The sequence below is a fragment of the Manacus vitellinus genome, unplaced genomic scaffold (assembly GCF_001715985.3).
Source record: "Manacus vitellinus isolate BGI_N305 unplaced genomic scaffold, ASM171598v3 scaffold_4_pilon, whole genome shotgun sequence".
In the NCBI taxonomy this organism is placed as follows: Eukaryota; Metazoa; Chordata; class Aves; order Passeriformes; family Pipridae; genus Manacus; species Manacus vitellinus.
In genome coordinates, this window is record NW_021940604.1 from 14479319 (window position 1) to 14500026 (window position 20708).

The 20708-nt window shown below is 39.8% G+C and overlaps 1 protein-coding gene across 3 annotated transcripts in view; it reads right to left on the reverse strand.

The window, feature by feature from the left end:
- Nucleotides 1-20708, reverse strand: part of RSPO3 (R-spondin 3) — a 63549-nt gene that overhangs the window by 26188 nt on the left and 16653 nt on the right. For all 3 annotated transcript variants that reach the window (XM_029962886.1, XM_008923861.2, XM_029962885.1), the window contains 2 exons: nt 2104-2295; nt 469-615 (listed from right to left, as the gene is read on the reverse strand). In XM_029962886.1, the coding sequence (XP_029818746.1) occupies nt 469-615; nt 2104-2295 (339 nt within the window). The remainder of the gene's footprint in view (nt 1-468; nt 616-2103; nt 2296-20708) is intronic.

The window sequence follows — 20708 nt, forward strand, 5'->3', positions numbered from 1 at the left end:
TTTTTTTTTTGCTAACTTTTGTGAAGGTAAGCTTCAAAGTGTTGTCTCATACATACTTTAAAGACTCAGGGAGTACAAGGGAGCTAAAGCAAAGCCATGAGTATTTTAATCTTTCAACTACATATGGGGTCTGACACAGGGTTTTTGAACCTTTCATGTTAGTGGTGCTGCATAACACTGTAACAAAGCAAGTAAGAGATATACGTCATTCTGCCTCAGGACAGACCAAACAGGCCATATCTCCTGTGGCAGAGCATCAAGGCTGTGTTTGTGGGCCACAACCAAGTTTGTAGCTCTTATGAAGCGGCAGATTTGGGCAACACCTTGACTTTTTTGTGCTAGGGAATATATCTTGTTATGCAGAACATTTTCAAGTTGCACTTCCCTGGTGTTGTAACTGGACATGCCTTCCTTAGATTCCCCATCCTCTGTGAGAAAACAAGGCAGGATTGTGGGGACTGGACTTACCAATGCTAGTGCACTCCATCGTGTGGTTGTTGGCTTCCAGCCCATCAGGACACTTTTCAAGGCACTTTCCACTGTATAAGTAAAACCCACTTTTACACTTTGTGCAGAAGTTTCTGGTGAAGCAGGTATCACAGTCAGCTTTACATTCTGAAATGCAAACAGTATACAACAATGTTATTGCTCTTTGCCATGAAACAGCATGCGCTCTCTTACATATACAAGAATCACACAATTCTAGCAATGTCAATCTTCAAAGGAAGCAAATTATATTTAGATCTTCTTCATGGCCTGTACACACAGTGAGGCCAGCCACAAATGACCTCAGCATGGGTGAGGGTTTAAAAAGGATTGCCTGATGCTGAACAGCCTCACACTGATAATCTTCTTGAAGACCTATGCAAATGGCAGACAGAGCACAGCACATGAGAATAACAATATACTGCTTCTGCCCTACACTGACAAAGCATAGAGACACAAGTACCAGGTCAGCTCCACACTATCTATCGCCATTCATCCAGGAGAAATAAAGATATGCCAGAATTTAGAATCTGCTTTGGACTGTTTTGAATCAACATATCTTTCTTTTTTCTTCAAATGGCTCCCTGATGTTCAATCAGATGTCCTGTAGTATTTCAGGTATTATCTATATGACTACCCAAATTTGCATTACTATTTCCCAGTTCTCAGAAACTTTTAGGAGAAATGCATAAAACTTTATGTTTGGTACAGCTCATGTCTGATATGCAAGGCCACACACTGCTAAAAAGTGAACAAATACTTTACAGTGTCAAGTTACTCTGTAAGACTTTACTCTGGGGTCCATTCATTAAATAACTTTTATTACCAGGTAAAAACTGGGAGAGTTTCTTGGCCGTCGCTCTTATGTTTTTATATCACCTGTGGGATTAAAAACAGTGAATTCAACAACAAAAAGAGGAGTGGGGAGGACATTGCGATCTTTTCCAGTTCATTTATGGTTCAAAATCCATACTGGGGTCAAAATGTTGCCTGAATGGTAAAGAATAGAGTTGACTTCTCTGTCCCCCAGCCTGGAGACAACATGAATCAGTAACTTCCCCCAAATCAGGCTGAGAGCTGGGCAGCTGAAGCCTGGCCAGCTTCTACAGGCATTCAGAGGACTACACTGAGTGTGAGACAAGCTATAAAGAGACCAGGGCAAACCACATCTCTGAAGAATGCCACCTGCCATCTTCTGTCCTTGTCTCAGGGGTCAGGAGGGTAAGGGCAGAGGGTTAAACAGCTCCAGCCACCAAGATTCAGCATTCCTCGGTCCCCGCTTGCTCTTCAGTGATGCTGCTGTTCCCTTGCTGCTGGAAGGCAGTGCCTGGTGCCCACCTGTGCTTCCTTTTCACACAGAGTTGTAGAGGAGGAGGCCATCATGTGGATTCTGGGCAGGTCATTCATGCAGAGCTGGGATCCCTGAGCTTTAGGCCATTTTGTGATCTTTCACCTTAGCTTCTTGCTTGGGTTAATATTTACTGCACTACTATAAAGAACTGAACATTAAAGACATGGCCTGTCCGTCTGCTTCTCTGTTGACTTGACTCCTAAGGGAACACAGCATTCAAGAGAAAACAAGCAAGTCCATGAGCTTCCCCTTTCCCCAACACTTACTTGCACACTTATTAATGTCGGGATACCGTGTCCCATAATATCCGCTTGGACACGAAGAAAGACATACTCCAATCTGTTTCATGCCAATCCTCTCCAGAACAAAAAAGAGCCTGGGCTTACATGACAGGCATCCGTTGTAGTCAGAACATGTAGCACACCCTCCTTGGCAACCCTGGCTCACGTTAGGATGCACTGAGAAGACAAGCATTAAAGAAAACAAACTGTGAGAGAACAGGACATTAGACAAGACCATGAAATAATGGTTCCTCTGTACTTCGAAGGGTGGGCCATCCATCTCTCTGACAGCATTTAAAGATTGCTTCATTTTTGCATAAGCAATCTGTGTTGCTTATGACCTGACTTTCCATTTCAGAGATTATTGCATCGGCATTAAAAAAAAAAACAAACAAGCAGCTCAGCTGATATGTTCACATCTTGAAGAAATAGCTAACAGCAAATGATATTTGAAATAGATTGTAAGGAACAGCAGCATCCTAGAGAACATTTATTTTTCTTTTCCTTATTTTCAGTGGCTTTTCTGCCTTGTATGCATTTGGCTCAGCAGATAAATACATGTTCACTTATCCCTGCTTTTCCTAGCTGGATGATTAAAAATCAATCTAGTGTGTAATTTCCTTCATTGACTAAATGCCATTTGATTAAGTTCTGCTGTGCAGAAATATGCCCTTGTAAGATCGGACGATAATTTGCCTTAATAAAAAGACACAGGAGAGCCATACTTCTCACCCTCCTTCTTTTCCTGGAATGTTCTCTGTGGCATGTTTTTAATCTCTAACAATTACAACCTGATGTTTAGACTTAACTGTGGCATTTACCCTGCTCCAGTCCCAGCACGGAGCATAGGTAGGATTATATTTGTCTTTCAATTGAATTGTTCTAATTCTTCAGACAAGGAAAGGGAAACTTATTACACTCACTGCTTAAATTCTTCAGGGGCCTGGGGATAGCAGAAAAGAGGATGCTATTGCAGACTATCTTTTCAGTAGCAGACATTAATCAGTGTATTACTTCTCAGTGGCAGAAAATAAAGTTTTGCACCTTCCTGTACTTTAGAAGTTGTTAGCTACTTTTAATTTCTCCCTGCTTGCTTTCTTAAATAAATTAGAAGTAAAAAATAATTAAGCATCAAGTAGCTGCAGACCCTGTGTCCCCTCTTTTTTGGTCTTGTCTTGTACAAAAAAACCCAGGCATTTTTCTAAGTGTAAGCTTTCATCTCTCAGCCTGAGACATCTGGTTATATTTCATATGTAGGAGAAATACAGTCCTCATTTGGATTTGTAACTTGTATTTGTAAATATCAGCAGCTTCCTGTTCTGCCTTCTCCTCAGGCCAGTGGTAATTTTATAAATATGCACATGCCATGCTTTGATTGTCTATTTTAGTGCTTTGATTTAATATTCGTCTTCAGACACTGCTAAATATCTTGCATACACAATGAACTTGCTTTTGTCAACTCCCTTCTGTGGATCCCTTGGAGTAGACCAGAAGTCCATATGAATCCATGGCTTATGTGTTGAGAGGCACTACTGCCTGCTGCTCAGGTGGGTTTGCCTAGCAAGGAAGTTCAGGAACACCTCTGTACTTTGTTCACTTTCACTCTTGGTAGAAAAGACATGTCCTATGAATGGGAAAAGCATTCCTCTGTGCTCTGAGGTTTTGATGACAAGTCCTGCAATCTGAAGAATCACAAAGGGAATTCAAGTTCACTTTTTCTCTTTCATTAATAAAATGAGGAATGGGGGTTATTTCTCTCAGTAGGGCTGAACATGGAGGAAAAGTGCAAACTTTGACCCTGATGTACATAACAATTCCAGTGAGAATATAAGAACCCAGTTCTCTGTGTGCCTCAAAGTACCTATTTTGCAGCACAACCTAGAGGAAAGTGTTTTTACCATGAGGACACAGCACTACTTACTATGAGAATAAACGGCATTCTGGTGAGAAGTTGCATGGTGAGAAGTTGCAATATAAATTCAGTTATCAGACTTGCTTTCACTAGACTCTCAAAATACTGAGTACTCAATAAATATAACATATTTCTTTCTGAAAATATTCCAAAGGTACAGAGCTTATTAATTTTGAAATTAAGAAATTGGAAAATAGTTTTTCTTTTCAAAGTTAAGGAAAACCTCCTTGCCTCTCTCTCCTCTGTCTTGTGGATCTTGTAGGAAACTACTTTCAAAGGAAGACACAGTAATGTGATCTAAGGAGCTGATATTATTTAAAAACTATCTGTGACTTTCCTTCATTAAGTCTGACAGATGAAAAAGAAGCTGAAGTACAAAATATTTGTCATCAAAGCTGCTATATAAAATATGGATGATCACTTTTGATGGGAAACATATTATGTGTGAGCACCTGTGACATGTCATTATGAATAGATTCTCTTGACAGAGAAAGCATTATGTGCAACAGCTCTGAGGTCAAGCTGTGTGCGAGAGACGAGACAGGCAATACTTTATTATCAAAATGATAATTCTCTATAGCTAAGATCCATTACAATTTCCATCTCCCCTTTAACTGCACAAGTATTAAATATATACTCCTAGCCATTTCCACAATTCCTGCCTCTTTTTATGCATTCCAGATACTTCTTATACAAATAACACAGAATAAAAAGAAAAAGCCTGTAGTTCCAAATGGAGAATTTTATTGCTAGTGTTATGAAACAAGGCATAAGATAAACTACGCAAGTCAAGCTCCATTTAAAGGTTGATTTCATGTCATATTATAACTAAATGCATGAAGCCAAATAAGCTCCTGTTCTTGGAAATTCTTAGAGTAAAAGTCTCGTTGAAAAGTCAGAATTAACATTTTAAGTTAAGTAAGCGTTTTTTCTCTTAAAAGCTATTAAAAGGATGCTTTTTTGGACTGTCTCCAACTGTGCCTGGCATTTCTTTGAGACCTGTATCTGTACTGCATCTGTAATAAAACAGTCTCTCATTGCACTTTCTTTGAATGCTAGGTAGACCCTTATTCTGGCTCAGGCAACAATCAAAGCAGGGACAGCCAAGCGCTCCAGAAATTGACACTGTTTAAAGCACAGCACTGGGCTTTGTCATTGAACCTGGGAAAAAACAAATGGTGGAGCATGTTTGAAATTAGGCATCTCCAAGCTGCAGCTGAAGATCTCATTCTTGTTAACTCTCAGCCTCCTCCCTGTCTAGTTCAGATCCAGATGCTTGCCTGATCTCTGCAACATAGGGCCCTCCCCTCCTGCAAAGGCTGAGGGGGATTGAAGGGGTTCCAGAAGGAAACAGAGCAAACTCAGGCTCTAAAACATATTTCTGACACAGGGAGGGAACTTATCACTGCTGTTACAGAACTGTCCCTTGCTATTCGTCTCTCAATGCAGCAAAGTGTTAGTGCCTGCAGATCTCAAGTACTTCAGAAACTGCACATCATAACCCCGAGGAAGCAACCAGAAGTTTTATCCCTTCTTCCCCCATATCAGAAAGTGTGAGCCCAGAGTTTAAGTGACGTGCTGGGAACATAAACCCTATCTCCTGAAATCCAGTCATGGTACACAGGGTGTAAGCATTTCTTCAAATTTCTGTGCTTAGGTCAGCAGTAGAAGTGGGTAAGTAACATATATCCACTTTAAGAAATGCTTTGAAGTCTGCAGGTGAAAAAGCATTAGAAGAGCACAGACCACTTCTGTTAGCCACAAGTTTTAGATGTGGTAAGAGGGACAAAGAGAGGTCCAGTGTCTTGGCAGAAAGTCAGACACTGTGGTCTCATGGGTTAGACACTGGCTGCAGAACCAGGAGGCATTGCAAATAGGTCCAAGAAATGCTCTGGCTAAATACTCTTGCTTGAACCACTTTGTCTTTGGTGCAACCTGCTCCATTATAAAGACATATAAAAGAAAACCCAAAAATTTCTCCACAACTTTCAGAACTGACTTCAGTGAGGATGAAGTATTCTATGCCTGGGCTGTAGAGATGACCCTACCAGCCATCCAGCACTTCTTCCCTCTAGTATTCAAACGCTCTGAGCACAGTGAAATAATAGACTCTCAGGGATGAAAAATGCAGCGCAGCAATGGGCAAAGCGAGTGGTGGGAGCCCAGAGACCCACAGAGAAGCTGCAGCAGATCATCAAAGGTAGACAACTAATGTAAGTGCAAAGTTACCCTTACACTGGGATGCATTTCATTTAAAGAAAAAACAAAAAGCCAACAGGTAGTATATTTATCTAGGGAAAGAATCAGTGTTTGGGATTCAGCTGATGGTGGTGGCAAAGGCTCACCTAGTCACTGTCTCTGCATCCCTACCTGCATTACTCTGCTGGAAGTAATCACAAGCATGAGTTCCCATGCAGCTTAATGCAGATGAGATTAGTGCTCAGGGACTGCTCAGTGCCATCAAATTGTAGGTGCCAGCAGCCTTGTACCCCGGTTATTTGTGGTTAGCAGTGCATACAAACAGAAGTCTGTCCATGGCTTTCTTTTTTTTTTTTCCCACCTGCATTATTAGTCTGCAGTATTTATGTGTGGTAGCTGCTAACATCATCCTGAAGGGAGATCAGTGTCAATGGGGAAAGGCTGCACCTTTTTTCCTTCTCATGTCATCAGCCAGGAGTAGTACAAAGTATGTATATGCAGACTTGTGACTGGCTATAAGTCTGTAGCCAATAAATCTGTTCTTCCTTTTTTTCTTTTTATAAAACTTAAATACTGGAGATTAGGGAAGACCCTAAATTAATATTGAAATATTTTCTTGTCCTGTCTGCCTTTAAACCCTTTTTTTCTGTCAGAGGCCTCTTTTTGCGCAAGGCATTTGTCCAGATACTACTTTTAAGTCTCATTAGCAAATGAAATCTCAGAATATTTTCCAAAGCTCTACTCTGGAAACAATGAGTTGTGGTGTCTATTAAAAATAGAAAGTTAAGGATAAGGAGCTGCATTTGAATCTGAATTTCCAATGATGAGGTGCTAGACTTTGACCATATGCAGCAAATAAATTCTAAACCTTTGCAATGACATTTTTCAATCAGTTTTACTTTATTTTTAGATTAAAATTTATGGGATAAAAAAAAAGAAAACAACAGAAAACAAAATGGAGGAGGAATCCAGCTGGGCACATGTTCTGACAGCCAGAGGAAAAACTCAGGGTAGAAGAATATTCTTTGCCCATTTGCTGCAGCTGAGGTGCACTGACTCATCACTGCTCTCCAAAGACAAGATGTCCATTTAGAAGTTCGCTCTTGAAATGGATGTGCTAGGCAAATGAAATCCATCCCTGCTAGAGAGCTGCTGCTACTGCTGGTTTCTCAGGCGTGTGCATTCTCACAGGAAATATTTTCACAGCATAGCTGCTCTGGAATTCAGCCTTCCCAGCTGGGCTGCCCCTTGCCACAAGACCAAACCCCACCTCAGCTTTACCCACCACACAGCACCCACGCAGACACTAGCCCTTTTGGTGGTGGCGATTTGGGATGGGATATCCCCTGGGTTCTCCTGTTGCTCGATTGCTCTGTGTGCTCACTAGCATTCCTTTCTTTTCCTCTTGCCTAGTGGGAAGCAGCTGCCTGTGGTGGTGGTCTGAAAACAATACTTTATGTAAAGCAGAGCTACTCTTAATCATGTGGACTGTCCTTTAGGCAAATGTAAACAGCATTTGGCAGTCAGCTCTTCTAATGAGAAAGTCATTAAGGAATTCAGTTTGCAAACCACAGCGTATTTCCTCAGACTCTTTCTTGGACAGCATTTCTTTGTGTAGAAATGCATCAGAGGTGGGACGGACAATGGTGCGGCAAAAACGCTGAACCAACGTGTCGTCAACAGACAGTTATGGAGCAAAGACAAAGCCCAGGAGGGGTAGGACAGCACCAGGACAGCCAGTATGCATGGGTTTGATAAAATTGTATTATCATTGCTAAATAGATTCCCAGCTTGGGCCAAGGTGAAACCTGAGCCCAGTCTTGCAGGCTAAGCTCTCCTCGATCACTTGGCCTTAAATCACCTGCACGGACTTGGTGTGTTGTGATGGTACAGCACCTGGGCTCTGTGGGGAAGAAAGACCCATACATGACAATTACCACATTGGATTGACCATAAGTTTTCTGGAATGCAACTGAACCAGTGGTGATAGCTGAGGAATGTGGACTCTCTGTCCAGCCTCCTCAAGATCTACAGGAGTCTGAGCCAACCGCAAAAGAGGGAAAGAGGAAAATCAGTCTAAAAGTCAATTGCTAATGCCTTAATGTCATCTGTTTCTTTTTGTGATTTGTACTCCCCAAATACTTTAAGATTTCTTTCTAGGAGGGTGGTAACTCCTCCAGAGATTTGCCTGACTTGAATTTTACTTCAGAGCATTACTGCTTTCTATGGTACAAAATACGTCGCAAAGAGGATCCTCAAATGTCCTCCTGTGTTTTGAGGGAAAAAGATCCCATGAGGACTGCAAAAGAATTACCCAAACATCTGCCTGGTGTGACAGAATGTTTTCCTCCTCAAGAGGCACTTCACATCTGAGGGAAAAGAAACCAACCTATTTTGTTCACCAAGTGTCAACAGTTCTAAAAAAAGCAACAGAAACATGAGTATGGGACTGTCCCACAGTCTCAAGGAGTATCTATAACTGTTTTGTAGTGGTGCCTACGAGCAAGGAGGCCCTCAGCCCAAATGGCCAAGATCTCACTGGCGATTGCCTCATCATTATTAAACACATGTCTGGCAGAGTGATCCTGAAAATTAAGTATACTGGCAACCAGAACACATTTCCCCTGAATTCGGTTAGAAAGAGCATCAACAGGCTGAAAAATCTCACCAGGGGTGAAGAGTTTTGTGCAGTCTCCTAGCATCTTCAGCACAACAGAAATCAGCCACAGCAACCACAAATGGCTCCTTGTCATTCCAGAGAGTTTTGTAAATAAACTGAAAAATTCTTTTCATGGAGAGAGAAGGGAAATTGACTTCTTTTTTCCCACATACTACAGAGCACCACCAAAATTCAGGGATGCAGGAAGTTTAACCAGAATAGGAACCAGTAAGGATCCCTGAGACAAGCTGCTTTAAGCACCCTGGTAATGATGGTAAAGGTAGGACCAGGTCATGCAATACCTTCTCACCTCAAGTTCTAACTCCTATAAGCAACTACAGATCTTGATTTTAGAGTCAGCTGTAGTTGTTTCCAATACTCAGCCTTCAAAACTATACATTATGATTTTTTTCTAAAAATGCAGATCTCGGTTACATTATCTCCTTATTGTCTAGATAAAAAGAGCTGTTATAGAAGGACAAGTATGCTACTATGAAGAATAATAACCTGATAGTTGCATTAACCAACATGCCATGACAGTTGTGAGACTCAGCTACTTGCAAAGAAAGCATCTGTGCTCAGATAAAAAGGAGGCGTGAGTTTTGGAAAGGGATTATATTTGATGCACATATATTTAGACAGAACTTTAGTACTGTAATCCTGCAAGATGCTGTCATGAAGATCCACAGCTGATTTTACACTGTTCGTACGCACACAGAACTGTTTTTAAACAAGGTTGTCAACATCACTGTGACTCCCTTGACTCCCCAATCTCTTCTCTACAAGAAATGCATGCTTCTACCAAGTGAAAAAACAAAAATATACACGCTCATTTTTCAGAATATGCAGTCTTTCTGTTTGCTGCTTCATGGTAGTGCCCAATCTACCATTTATGTTTCTAGCAAAGCTCATTAATGCTCAGGTTGTTCTGGTGGCAGCACAGCCTGTCTCCCGCACACCCCATTTGCTTCCCCTGTTTTGTTCTCTTAATACACTGGAGACTTTTATTGTTGTGTATTACACAGATGCTTGTGCATTTCCAAGCTGTATAAGGATCACTCAGCTCATACTGTCAACATTACACAACTACAGTAGCATTTGCAAGTTTCTCATTTCCCACAGGGTCTTTTGAGACCAGAGTTTTTCTCTCAAAGTTTTGTTTCAGTAACCACAGAAAGAACAGCAGGATGTAACAGATTTTACTTTCCATGCTGGGGACCAGGGAGAAGGGTTTAAACAGTAAAAGCCTGTAATCCCATGTTGAAACTATGATTTTCTACTACCATGTTTATAGTGTTAAAAAATTAATAAGCCAGACAGCAAGCCAGCCCACTGCCTTGGCAGTGCTCAGATGTGCCTTTGGTCAATTACTTAATATCCTCTCAATTTGGTGTATTTTTTAAGTGGAACTGATCAAAAGTGTGTACTGAATGAAATAATTTTTTCTGTGTAATGATTAAATTCATACCATACTGAAGCTAACTGAAGGCCCGAAGTATATTGTTTGCAATGGAACTGTTCTGGACTGATGCCTGCAAACATTTAAATGGAACTTATCTCTTTAAGTTCAAGACTCACATCAAGATTTTAATGCAGAGTACAGACACTAAGGAGTACCACAGTGCCACAAGATCTCTAAAAATTGTGTTCTACAAAGAGAAACTCTGATCTCAGATTTTTGTTAAGGAAAAGGCTAACTTCTCTAGGCTGACTGGACCATCCATCCATCAGTGACATAAGTTGAAATTAATAATTAAAGTACTAGCTCTAGTGACTGCTTCTGTGCCACAGTAGTGATGTATATGCTACCAACACTCAGTAAATGATGATCCAACTGCTTTTACCTTTCCTTCATGTCACTGGGACTCATGCTAGTCTAAAAGAAAAAGAAGTAAAGGTTTTTGAGACCAAAACATGAACAGTATGATATGAAACAGAATGCAACTCTAGTGGAAAACAGACAAGAGACATCATCACCTCCCATCTTGGACTCACTGACAAAAGTCCTGATCCATTAAAGTTAATGGCAAAGCTCCTACGAAGAGACAGAGGTGAGGATTTCACTTATTTCTTAATTGATGTTAGGGTAGTCCATGGTTCTGAGTAGCTGTCTGATTTTTAGAGGGCAGTGTGATTGGATGGCCTGTTTAGATTGGGATTAAATAATACAATGGGCGAGATTTAAGTAGACATCTGATTCTTGAGAGCCTGAGTCAGTTTAACAGCTCCGTGTGCCTGGCTCTTCTCGTGAAGTAGCTATGAATGGCACGTAGTTAGGGCTTGTTTCATCACCCCTTCTGCGCTGCCCTCTCTTTGAAGTCTGAGCCTTTCCCTCTCAACCGGCTTCACTGCAGCACACACTGACCCACATGAAAGAAATTTAGTGCTCACACCGAGCATCATTCACTTCCCCAAAACTGTGATACATCTGACATCACTGCAATGATACACAACAGGCAGTTTACCATCAGGCTACAGCTGTGCTACAAAGTATTTGAGCTGAATTATTGGGGTGCTGATGATGAAATCAAGACTATCATCCATTTTGTGCTTAAGCAGGTTAATTTTTTATGTGGTGGTATACCACCACTTCCCTGGGGATTTGCATGCCAATCAGCTCAGTTGATTGCAAGAGAAAATTAATTAAAATGAATTACAACTGCTTATTTTTTTTGTTTGATTTTAGTTAATATATCATCTGTAATAGTATGTTTGTTATCCCAAATACAATTAACAGTTTAATGCTAACACATCAAACTTTCCAGATAGTTAAATTAATTGAAAGCTTATGCACAGGCTGTATTTGAAAAGAGAAGGTGCAGACTGCACGTGGCTGTAGGAAACTGCTGTAGCTAGTGGCTGCACAGACCAAATGCCCTGTTGTCCCTTTGCTGCCACCTCCAGAGTACAAATCACCCCCTGCAGTTATTGGGTCAATGCAGAATGAAGACAGGTCCCTCATACACACCTTCACACTCATTCTTCCTGTTAAAAGGAGCCCCATGGCTATCACCTCCCTTGCAACCTAAGGCTGAAAGCTGCCAGGCTGCTCCAACCTCTTGAGAATGCCGTGGAGAGGATGTGCGGCAACCGGGAAATCAGTTTAATTGATTAAAGGTCTTTACAAATGTTTTACTTTACTCCAATGTCTGCACGTAAGGATCACTCCTAGGGGATGACAGGAATGCTATTTCACAAGGACTTTTGACCATGGGATTCATGCAAAATTGCCATACAATGCAAAAAATTAAATATTCCACAAAAATTAAAAGATAATCTCATTCACTTAGTTTGGAATACTTGGTTTCAGCTTTTTGAAAAAAATGTTGACAAAATTTTGTCAAAGCTTTTTAGCAAAATATTTTTATTTTTAGAGAGTGACTTGTTCTAATGGAATTTTATTGCATCAATGATTGTCCAAGTGGCTTTAATTTGAAACAGTGATAGTAATATTGTAAAGGTGATAAGGAAGTATAAGATACAAAATTTCAATTTTAAAGAAAAAGTGGGAAAAAAATAAACTGAGGCCACCTATTGACAATATTAGGTAAAGAAAAACAACCCCCCAAATTTAAATAATTATGTATAATATCAAGAATTAAGTATCTAGGAAATATAGGGTTAGCATTATGAGTCTTATTAAACATTTTACAGTAAGAACTGTAAAGTCAAAGGTTTTGAAGCCACCTTAATGTTTCTCTACAACAGCAAAAAAAAGGGGGACTTTTTTATTTGTCTGATATATTATTTAACATTGCTGATGCACATCCAAAGGGACATCTGACACTTTTCATGCATAACTAAAGAAGCAGTGAAATACCTTTTGCTAAGGTATTTCACTGGTAACAATAGTAGAAAGTCATACAATTTAGGCTGGATCACAGCAGCATCCTGAGGGCACATGTTTAACCTTACTCTGCACATGCAAGTACAAATTTGTGAGACATGTCTTCCTACCCAAGGTGCTGCACAGGCAAATGATCCATTTGCTGTTTTGTGTCCCAAGAGAGATGCTTTTTCGGGTCTCAGATGCCTTAGCCAGCTTGCAAAATTTCCTTGGCACTTTGCAATGTGCTCTGTTGAAGAACATTTTTCTAATAACTGCAGTAATGAGGAAGAGAGGACTGTTCAGTTCTGTTTTGTCACACTGTAATATAATCAAGTTAAGCTGATGCAGAATAAATGATAGAAATAGAACCCATCACTTCAAATAGAACTGCCTAATATAAGTTATACCAACAATTAGTTAGGCTTCAGTGAAAACCAAACATCCCTTAGATATTAGAAAAACATGAAATCACAGCAGTTATTTTTAAAGCATCCGATATGATGAATATTTGGCATCTTGACTGGTGGCTAGTGGCTTGCGGCACCACGTTGGGCTGCCATGAGACAGGGCTCGGATATGAGATGACCGCAACAACACCACTCAAAATGCCAGGCTGCTGCAGAAAAATTGTGCTAAAAAATGTCACAAGCAGATGCCAAAATGGAATAAGTGAAAGGAAAGTCTGAACTGTGCCTTAGTATGAAAACATCCTTCTTAACTGGCTCCTTGACTTCCTGGAGCTGCCTGAAGTCAAGTCATTTGCTTTCACAGAGGTATCAGACCGTCACCCCAAGTACCCCACAAGTACATGTCCCTAGTGACAGCAATCAAAATTATACATGAAGGGATCCAGTCCTGGGGTAGAATGTTGGACCCAGTTATCAACCTGTAATTTGTAGACTACCAGAGCCCTGTGTAATGTTAGAAATGAGGAAAAATTATTGCAATGGTTCCAGTTCCCCACCCCCAAAGCAAAAAAATACATAGTTCAGTACACAGTATGGAAGACAATAAAAGCCATAGGTGAACTTTCAACATCTAGTTACTTTGTCTTTCTCTAACAGCACCACTGAGTTATGTGCTTTTGGAGAAAATTAGGGGTTCTTGGATCTGAAAGTTTGTAAAGTTGCCTCGTTATGGTACCTTTCCAGCATTGGAAAGTTTAAAGTATTAGCATCCACATTTTCAAACCCAGGGCCTCCAGTAAGACAACTGATCTCCTGCTTCATTCCTATGTCAATACCCTGTTTTTCAGAAGGCCTGTGGAAGATGTAGGTGGTCAGAGGTCTGACAACGCAGCTATTTATTCAGGAGTCCAATCAAAGGATTGTTGCTTCCCTTCTAGAGCCAAACTTAGAAGTTTTAGTTTTGTCATCTTTGGGCTCCAATTTTTTTGTCTGCAAAGGACAAATGATACCTATCTCTTAGGATTGTTGAGGTGTTTAATTCATGGATGTTTACAATATGTCCTCAGCTTTGGCTGAAATTCCTGGCTTCTTTGCACATGCAAGCCTTCATGAGTGAGTCTGTTCCTGGCACCACATTAAACCTTGTTTTATACGGGGTTCTTTCACATACATCAGATTGTTATGGGCACGACTACTGAGTCATGGGTGCAAGTGTGGTAACAATTTATTGTAGTCATTCGCACAACATTTCCATGCACAGATTTCAAAGGCAGACTGAGACAAGTTGAGAAGCCAGTTCTTTTAACTTTCTGATTTCTACTCTGTGACTGAAGAGATTAGATTATTGGAAAACATGCTATTAGCACTGGCTTGCAGCCAAAGGGTCTGCTATGCATTCTGCGAGGGGTGCTGTACTTGCTGTAAATTAAGGAAAAGAGCTGGGTAAGTTACTCCAGTGAGGAATGTTCCCCTTGGGAATTGTTCACAGCAGATGAGAGCTGTGGTTGGTGAGCAAAGAGTAACAGGGAGAAGAAAAATAACAAAAAAGGTCAGAAATTTCAGGGGGAAAAAAGGGCCTTTTTCTCCCTACACTGAGCAGTAAGTTAACAAGCTTTAATGTTTCTTGATCCCTTTTATGCTACTTTCTGCCTACCCAGACCCAATTGGAAAAAACCAAACCAAACAATTAACGTGTAAGCCCATGCTTAAATTCCTCCCCATTCGAGAAAGCACATCAGCTTATGGTTACCTTCACACATGTGTTACAGACTCCTTGACTTCAATTAGACTTAAATACCTGATCAAAATTAAGGACGCATTCTTGAATAGAGGCTGTTGTGTTTGGAGCAGACACATATCTTCCCGAAGTAGGCAAAAGCCTAACTCTTAACATACTAACTTTGAAAATAATGCCTTGAACTTCTCAGTAATAACTAATTCAAAGTCTAAAATATTTTTATTTTTTAACTTTTCAATAGTTTTAGGTAATTTTGTAGGGGAGAAAAATAATCAAAATATTTTCAGCATAATGACCATATTTTCATCGTATTCCAGAGAGCAAAATCATTTTCCTTTTCTCCTTTCTTTTAGAAGATTGGAAAAAAATTCCCTAATACTGCAGAGAAAAGCATAGCTATGTAAATTCAAAAGACTTATGAAAGGCTTCTAGTACTACATCATTAACTTTTTAAAATTAATGTTCCTGCATTTTAAATGACTGCTATTATGTCTGGGAGTAAGATTCCTACAGTGCTTGGAGTCAGCAGCCCTGTTTCTTTGTGTCTCAGTGTGAGACCCAACAAAGATGATAATTTAATTGCTTTTTGAATGTATAGATGTTCAACTTTTAGATTATTAAGTAGTTTTATAAGGGGCTACTAAACTATATCCTCATAGGAAGGCAAACAGATTGCTTTGATTTTAGTAAGAATTGAACCAGCATCCTATAAAAGGAGAGACCCAAAGTGTGTTCATTAATCTCTAAAATATCTTTTTCAGCTTAAATCTGCTGTTTGCTGTGTAATACTTTCCATACCAACATCATATGTAACACTCCATATGGAAAAAAGCCAGTACCACAAAGGTGTTCTCACAGAAAACTAGAAAGAGGTGTTCAAAGGAAAGCTAAGTGAAAAGGTGGCCAGATGATCAGGGAAAATGATTACAAAGTTTATCATGTACATGGCAAAAAGAAAAAAAAGTATAATTATTGGAAACTATTGTGATTTCAACCATCCTTAAACACCCTGAGAAAATTATATAATTACATAGCAACATCAGTAGTAACAGTAAGACTCCAAATATATGTGCAGTTCTGTAGGGCCTTTAACCCTGTGGTCCTCAAAAGCACTTTATAGCAATCAACCAAGGTGCAGCTCCATGATGTTAAGCAAATGTTCTAGGGACCATGTTACCTTTCTCTTAGATGACTGCAGCAGCTCTTTAACAACACGTTTGGAGGAGAATGGGAATGCGCTGCCTGTTTGATGGTTGCTATGACCAGTCTGAACTAAGACATTTGGAGGATCCCGGGATTGAAAATGTGACTAACCAGAAAAATGCAGCTTGGTTGCTATCAGCCTTATTCTGCTTTACATTGCAAAGAGGAAACATAGCCATCCCAAAGCCCATGCTGAAGCAATAGTTCAATGCTAGGGATTAAGAAGTGCATCACCTCACTCCTGTTTTCTTCCTCTGAAGATCTCTAAGTTTTAAAGTTGTTGCTTCATAATGCCTGAGAGCTGCTGCTGACAGGTAGGGCACAGCAATGAAGGAAACTGGCACTGGGGTGTCTTCATGGTCTTCACTTTCATCAGGAACACAGTTTCTCAGTCACAACATAGGGACAGCACTGTGTTAGACTCTGCCCCAATTCTCCTGTTATGACTTTGTAAGCAAAGAACAGGCACATGAAAGTTTACCACCAGAGGTCTTCTGCTGGCATAAAACAGGGATGAGCTCAGATACGCTAAAGCCTTAGTTATGCCTGCTCTTAGAGATAAAAAAAGCCTAGTAAAATCTGCATCTAGCTTACTGGAGTGTTTTCTTCCCTGTCTGAGGCACACTCCACAACAGCACCTCGTTCTCTAGGAAAAAAAAAAAAAAAGGCAGTCTGTAATAAAGCATTGCCTCTAAAATATCTATGCTATAAAGTTATCGGCTACTATAAGTAAAGATATCAGTGTAGTAAGTAAAGAGATCAATGGCTGGAAATAGGTATCAGTGAGATTCAACTGCATTAGTTAAGACAAAATTCAGTAAGTCTTGGTAGTTCAAATCATTGCAGCAGTCTCAGGGAGGCAGTATAATCTCAGACGCACGTATGTTTCAAATAAGAGGTCAGACATCTTTCTAAAAGCGTGCTGTAGTTTATCCATAAATTATTGTGCCTGAGAAAGGAACCATTGAGTGGATCCAACAGTTTATGCTAGGCACCTTCAGACACCCCTTGCTGCTGTACGCCTGGCTAGGGGTTGCACATGCTGGCAAGCCAGCCATTTATTAGCATTTTGCCTTAAGATAACATCAGCAATATCACTGTTTTCTTACTCACAGTGAATTGTGTTATGCTCATCAATCTGATTCTAATGACATAAAGAAGAAATGACATAATTCTGGATAAAAGTAAATAAAAATGCCATATTTCTAATATAAGTTGACGATCCAATATTTTCTTTGTGATTTGAGAACTACTTGTTTCACAGAAGTTTTCCAAACTAAAATAAACTTCAGTTTCCTTAAAACAAACTCCACATTGTTGCCTTGTGAAGAAAATTAGACTTTTATGTCTAGTAAGGTTTCAATATAGCATATCTGCTGGATAAGGCATCAGTGTAAGCAAACAGATGGTAGGAGACTTGCTGATTTTACCATTATATATTTCTGCAAAATGGAGAAGGGGAGAATATCAAGAAAGTATCCTTCTGATTTCATGTAATTTCCTCTTGTTGAGTCTTAGCCACTTGTCTAATGCAGTTTAATGTTCATATGAAATTACTGACAAAACAAAAGAAAATAAACAGTACATTTTCATTATTTTTTCTGCCTATATATATATTTAAAATTCTTCAACTGCGTGATCTCTTCCTCTGTTTATTCTTTATATCAGAGAAAACTAAGAAAGCACTATTAAGATATGATTTTAAAAATGATGTAAAGATGGAACTGTGTTTCGTGTAAAAAATGTAATGAAATGATGCAACACTCCTCCTTTTTAAAAAAGTTGAAAGAATAACAAGCCAAGTTGTTCACTGCTTCTGTCTTTATGAACTATGGCATATATTCCACTTTCTTCAAACTAGCATCTTGGAGGAGTGTTTATGACGCTGTCTTATACAGAACTTAGAGACACCATTACCCTAAAGAGCACATTCCCTTAGCCAGTATGGCTATGAATAAAAGAAGAAAAATTACCTTTATTAGTATAACCTCACTTTTTATACTTTTCTTTCATCCCCATTACACTGTGATTCCTGCTCTGAAAGTGTAACTCCTCCTCTCTGAAGGGGATCCCCCCTCCCAGTGTCCCCGGGGTATGCATTCACATTCGGGCTAAGTGGCTGTAAAGTACCTCTATTCTCCACCAGCAGTTTCACACTCAAATTCCATGTGTTTAAGTGCAACAGACCTTATGGCCATGGAACAGCAAATTTTGAGAAGTAATTGTTTTCATTGTGGTCATAAAGTTGTAAGATAGGTGGAAATGACCCACAGCATCACAAACTTGAGGTAAAATGATATCCCAGGAATTCCCCTAAACTGATGTAGAGTTAAAATATCTGCTGCCCTTGAACATTCAAGCATGGCTCCAGAGTAGGAATTAAGAACTCTGGAGGTTCGGTTGCCTTTAAACGACAGTTTAGGACTTCTGAAATTTTTTAATTCAGTTTTATGAATTAAGGTATCTGCACTCAAGGACCCGTGCAGGGATTTGTTTCCCCTTGTAGGTACTGAAGATTTGGACACCTACGATTGAGCCAGCTGTCCAGGCTCCTCAAGAGTCAACATCGATCTAGTCAGATTTAATTCTTCTATGGATGGAGAGGGGGAGATCCTCTGGGCTTGGAGACAGCAGGCTTTGTAGTCGTTGGAGATGAATAAACACTTCTAGGGCTCAGTCCATTTGAACTGTTTTAAATCTCTGCCTTGGGATGAGGTGGCCCAGGAGTTGCCATTTTATGTCCAATGACTAGCTCAGTTGTTGTTGTTTATACTTCCAATGTTTTCAGTCAAGGAATGTGGTCAAATTATTTATTTGAGCCAAATGTCACTGTCCTGTAAAAAATCAACAGATCCCTGCCAAATTATCCAGTGAAAAATGTGTTCCTGGAGATAAAGAGGTCTGACCACCTGGACTTTAGCAAGATTTTCAAGTAAGTGGTCTGTGTGTCTTAAAATGAGATCACTGCTGTTGGCTAGTCTTAGAAGAGAACTAATTTTCAATTTTTGAAAAATTATGACAATGCCTTCTTGCAAACCTGTCAAGAGGATTAATATAAAAAATGAACTGATATTTGTACAGATTTTGAAAGGTGCATTGTTGCTGCTGCTTCTTGTTGTTATTATTTTAAGGTGAATACAATCACTTAGGGGAGTTTTGTGCCAAAAAACTCCAGTTGCTTTCAGCTGTCCAAGCCCACTAGCTTAGAAACACTCCTTACTAATGTTCTTCTTCCTTGAAGAGACCATCTAGACTGTCCCTCTGCAGCTTTTTGAGAGCATGAGTGACTCTTCTGCCTGGATTTCTGAAGCTCCTACATATGCACACATGGAGATACAGAAGAAGATAAAGTGCCTTACATCCTACCTTCTTCCTTGCTGTGACATGGGAGCCAACAGCTCCATAAGTCACCATGATCAGAGATGCGAGTACCCAACAAGTTAGTATATTCCTGCTCAGTTGTCCAGGTTGGTTTTATTTATTTCTTCAGTAGAAATCTAAACTCATGTATAGAAAATGGTGACTAATTTTGAAAGGTAAGATATAACTGTGAAACTGAAATGAAAGGATGAACATAGATTGATATCTAGGATAGCCTGGAGACTATCCAGACATTTTATTTAAGATAAGGGGACAAGAAAAGAGACTGCTAGCTTCAAAAATTAGATATGATGCTAAGAGGTCTACCCTACATGCATTATTTGTGAGTACCAGACATTACCGCCCTAGGAAAGCATCGTAAGCGGCCTGTATGAGCCCCAGGCCTTTTTCTTGCAGAACTTCACCTTTTCAAGGTGGACACTAGAACCAATTTTTAACCCTTCTGTATTCAAACCAGCACATTCTACTCACTGATAACTGATGACAAATAATGTAATTAAAATTTAAAAAATCAGTATCGCCAACCTTTGTTTTGATAACCCTGAGAGTAGCTCAATTGGTTAGAGCACAGTGCTAATAACATCAAGGTCATGGGTTTGATTCCCTCATGGGCCATTTGATGGCCTTGATGATCCTTGTGGGTCCCTTCCAACTCAGAATATTCTGCAATTCTGTGATAGAAAATTCTGCTATAGTATGCACATGCATTGGCATATACCCACTGTTCACTGTGTTCCTAGAACACCATTTATTTTTTAAGCAAAGAAGTTGGCTAACATGTAGATGCATTTATACGTCTTCATTCATCTCAGTTTGTTGTAAATGTGGCATTTTTTATCCTCAAAATTATATCCACTGGAAAGTGACTTCTACCAGCATTACTTCTTGAGTATCTCATCATCATCCCCAGGACATTGTTAGTGACCGTCCTTTCCCTGCTACTAATATCACACTACACAGGAAACATTTATGATACTGTAAAAACAGGATAATTTTGGAATACAATAAAAGTTAAAAAAATCCACCAGAGCAATGATTGTCTCCTCCCCTACATGGCGATTCTTGATACATATTGGAGGTGGGAGGGGATTTGGTGGTTTGGGATTTTTTGGGGGATTTTTTATATTTTTAGGGCAGACCAGAGAAAGGCAAAGATGTCCAAACTGGGAGTCAGTACTTCTGCAGCCTGATATGGATCATTTAAAATACATTGGTCAGGGTAACACACTCTACCCATTGCTGTCTGGAAGATATGCAAGCAT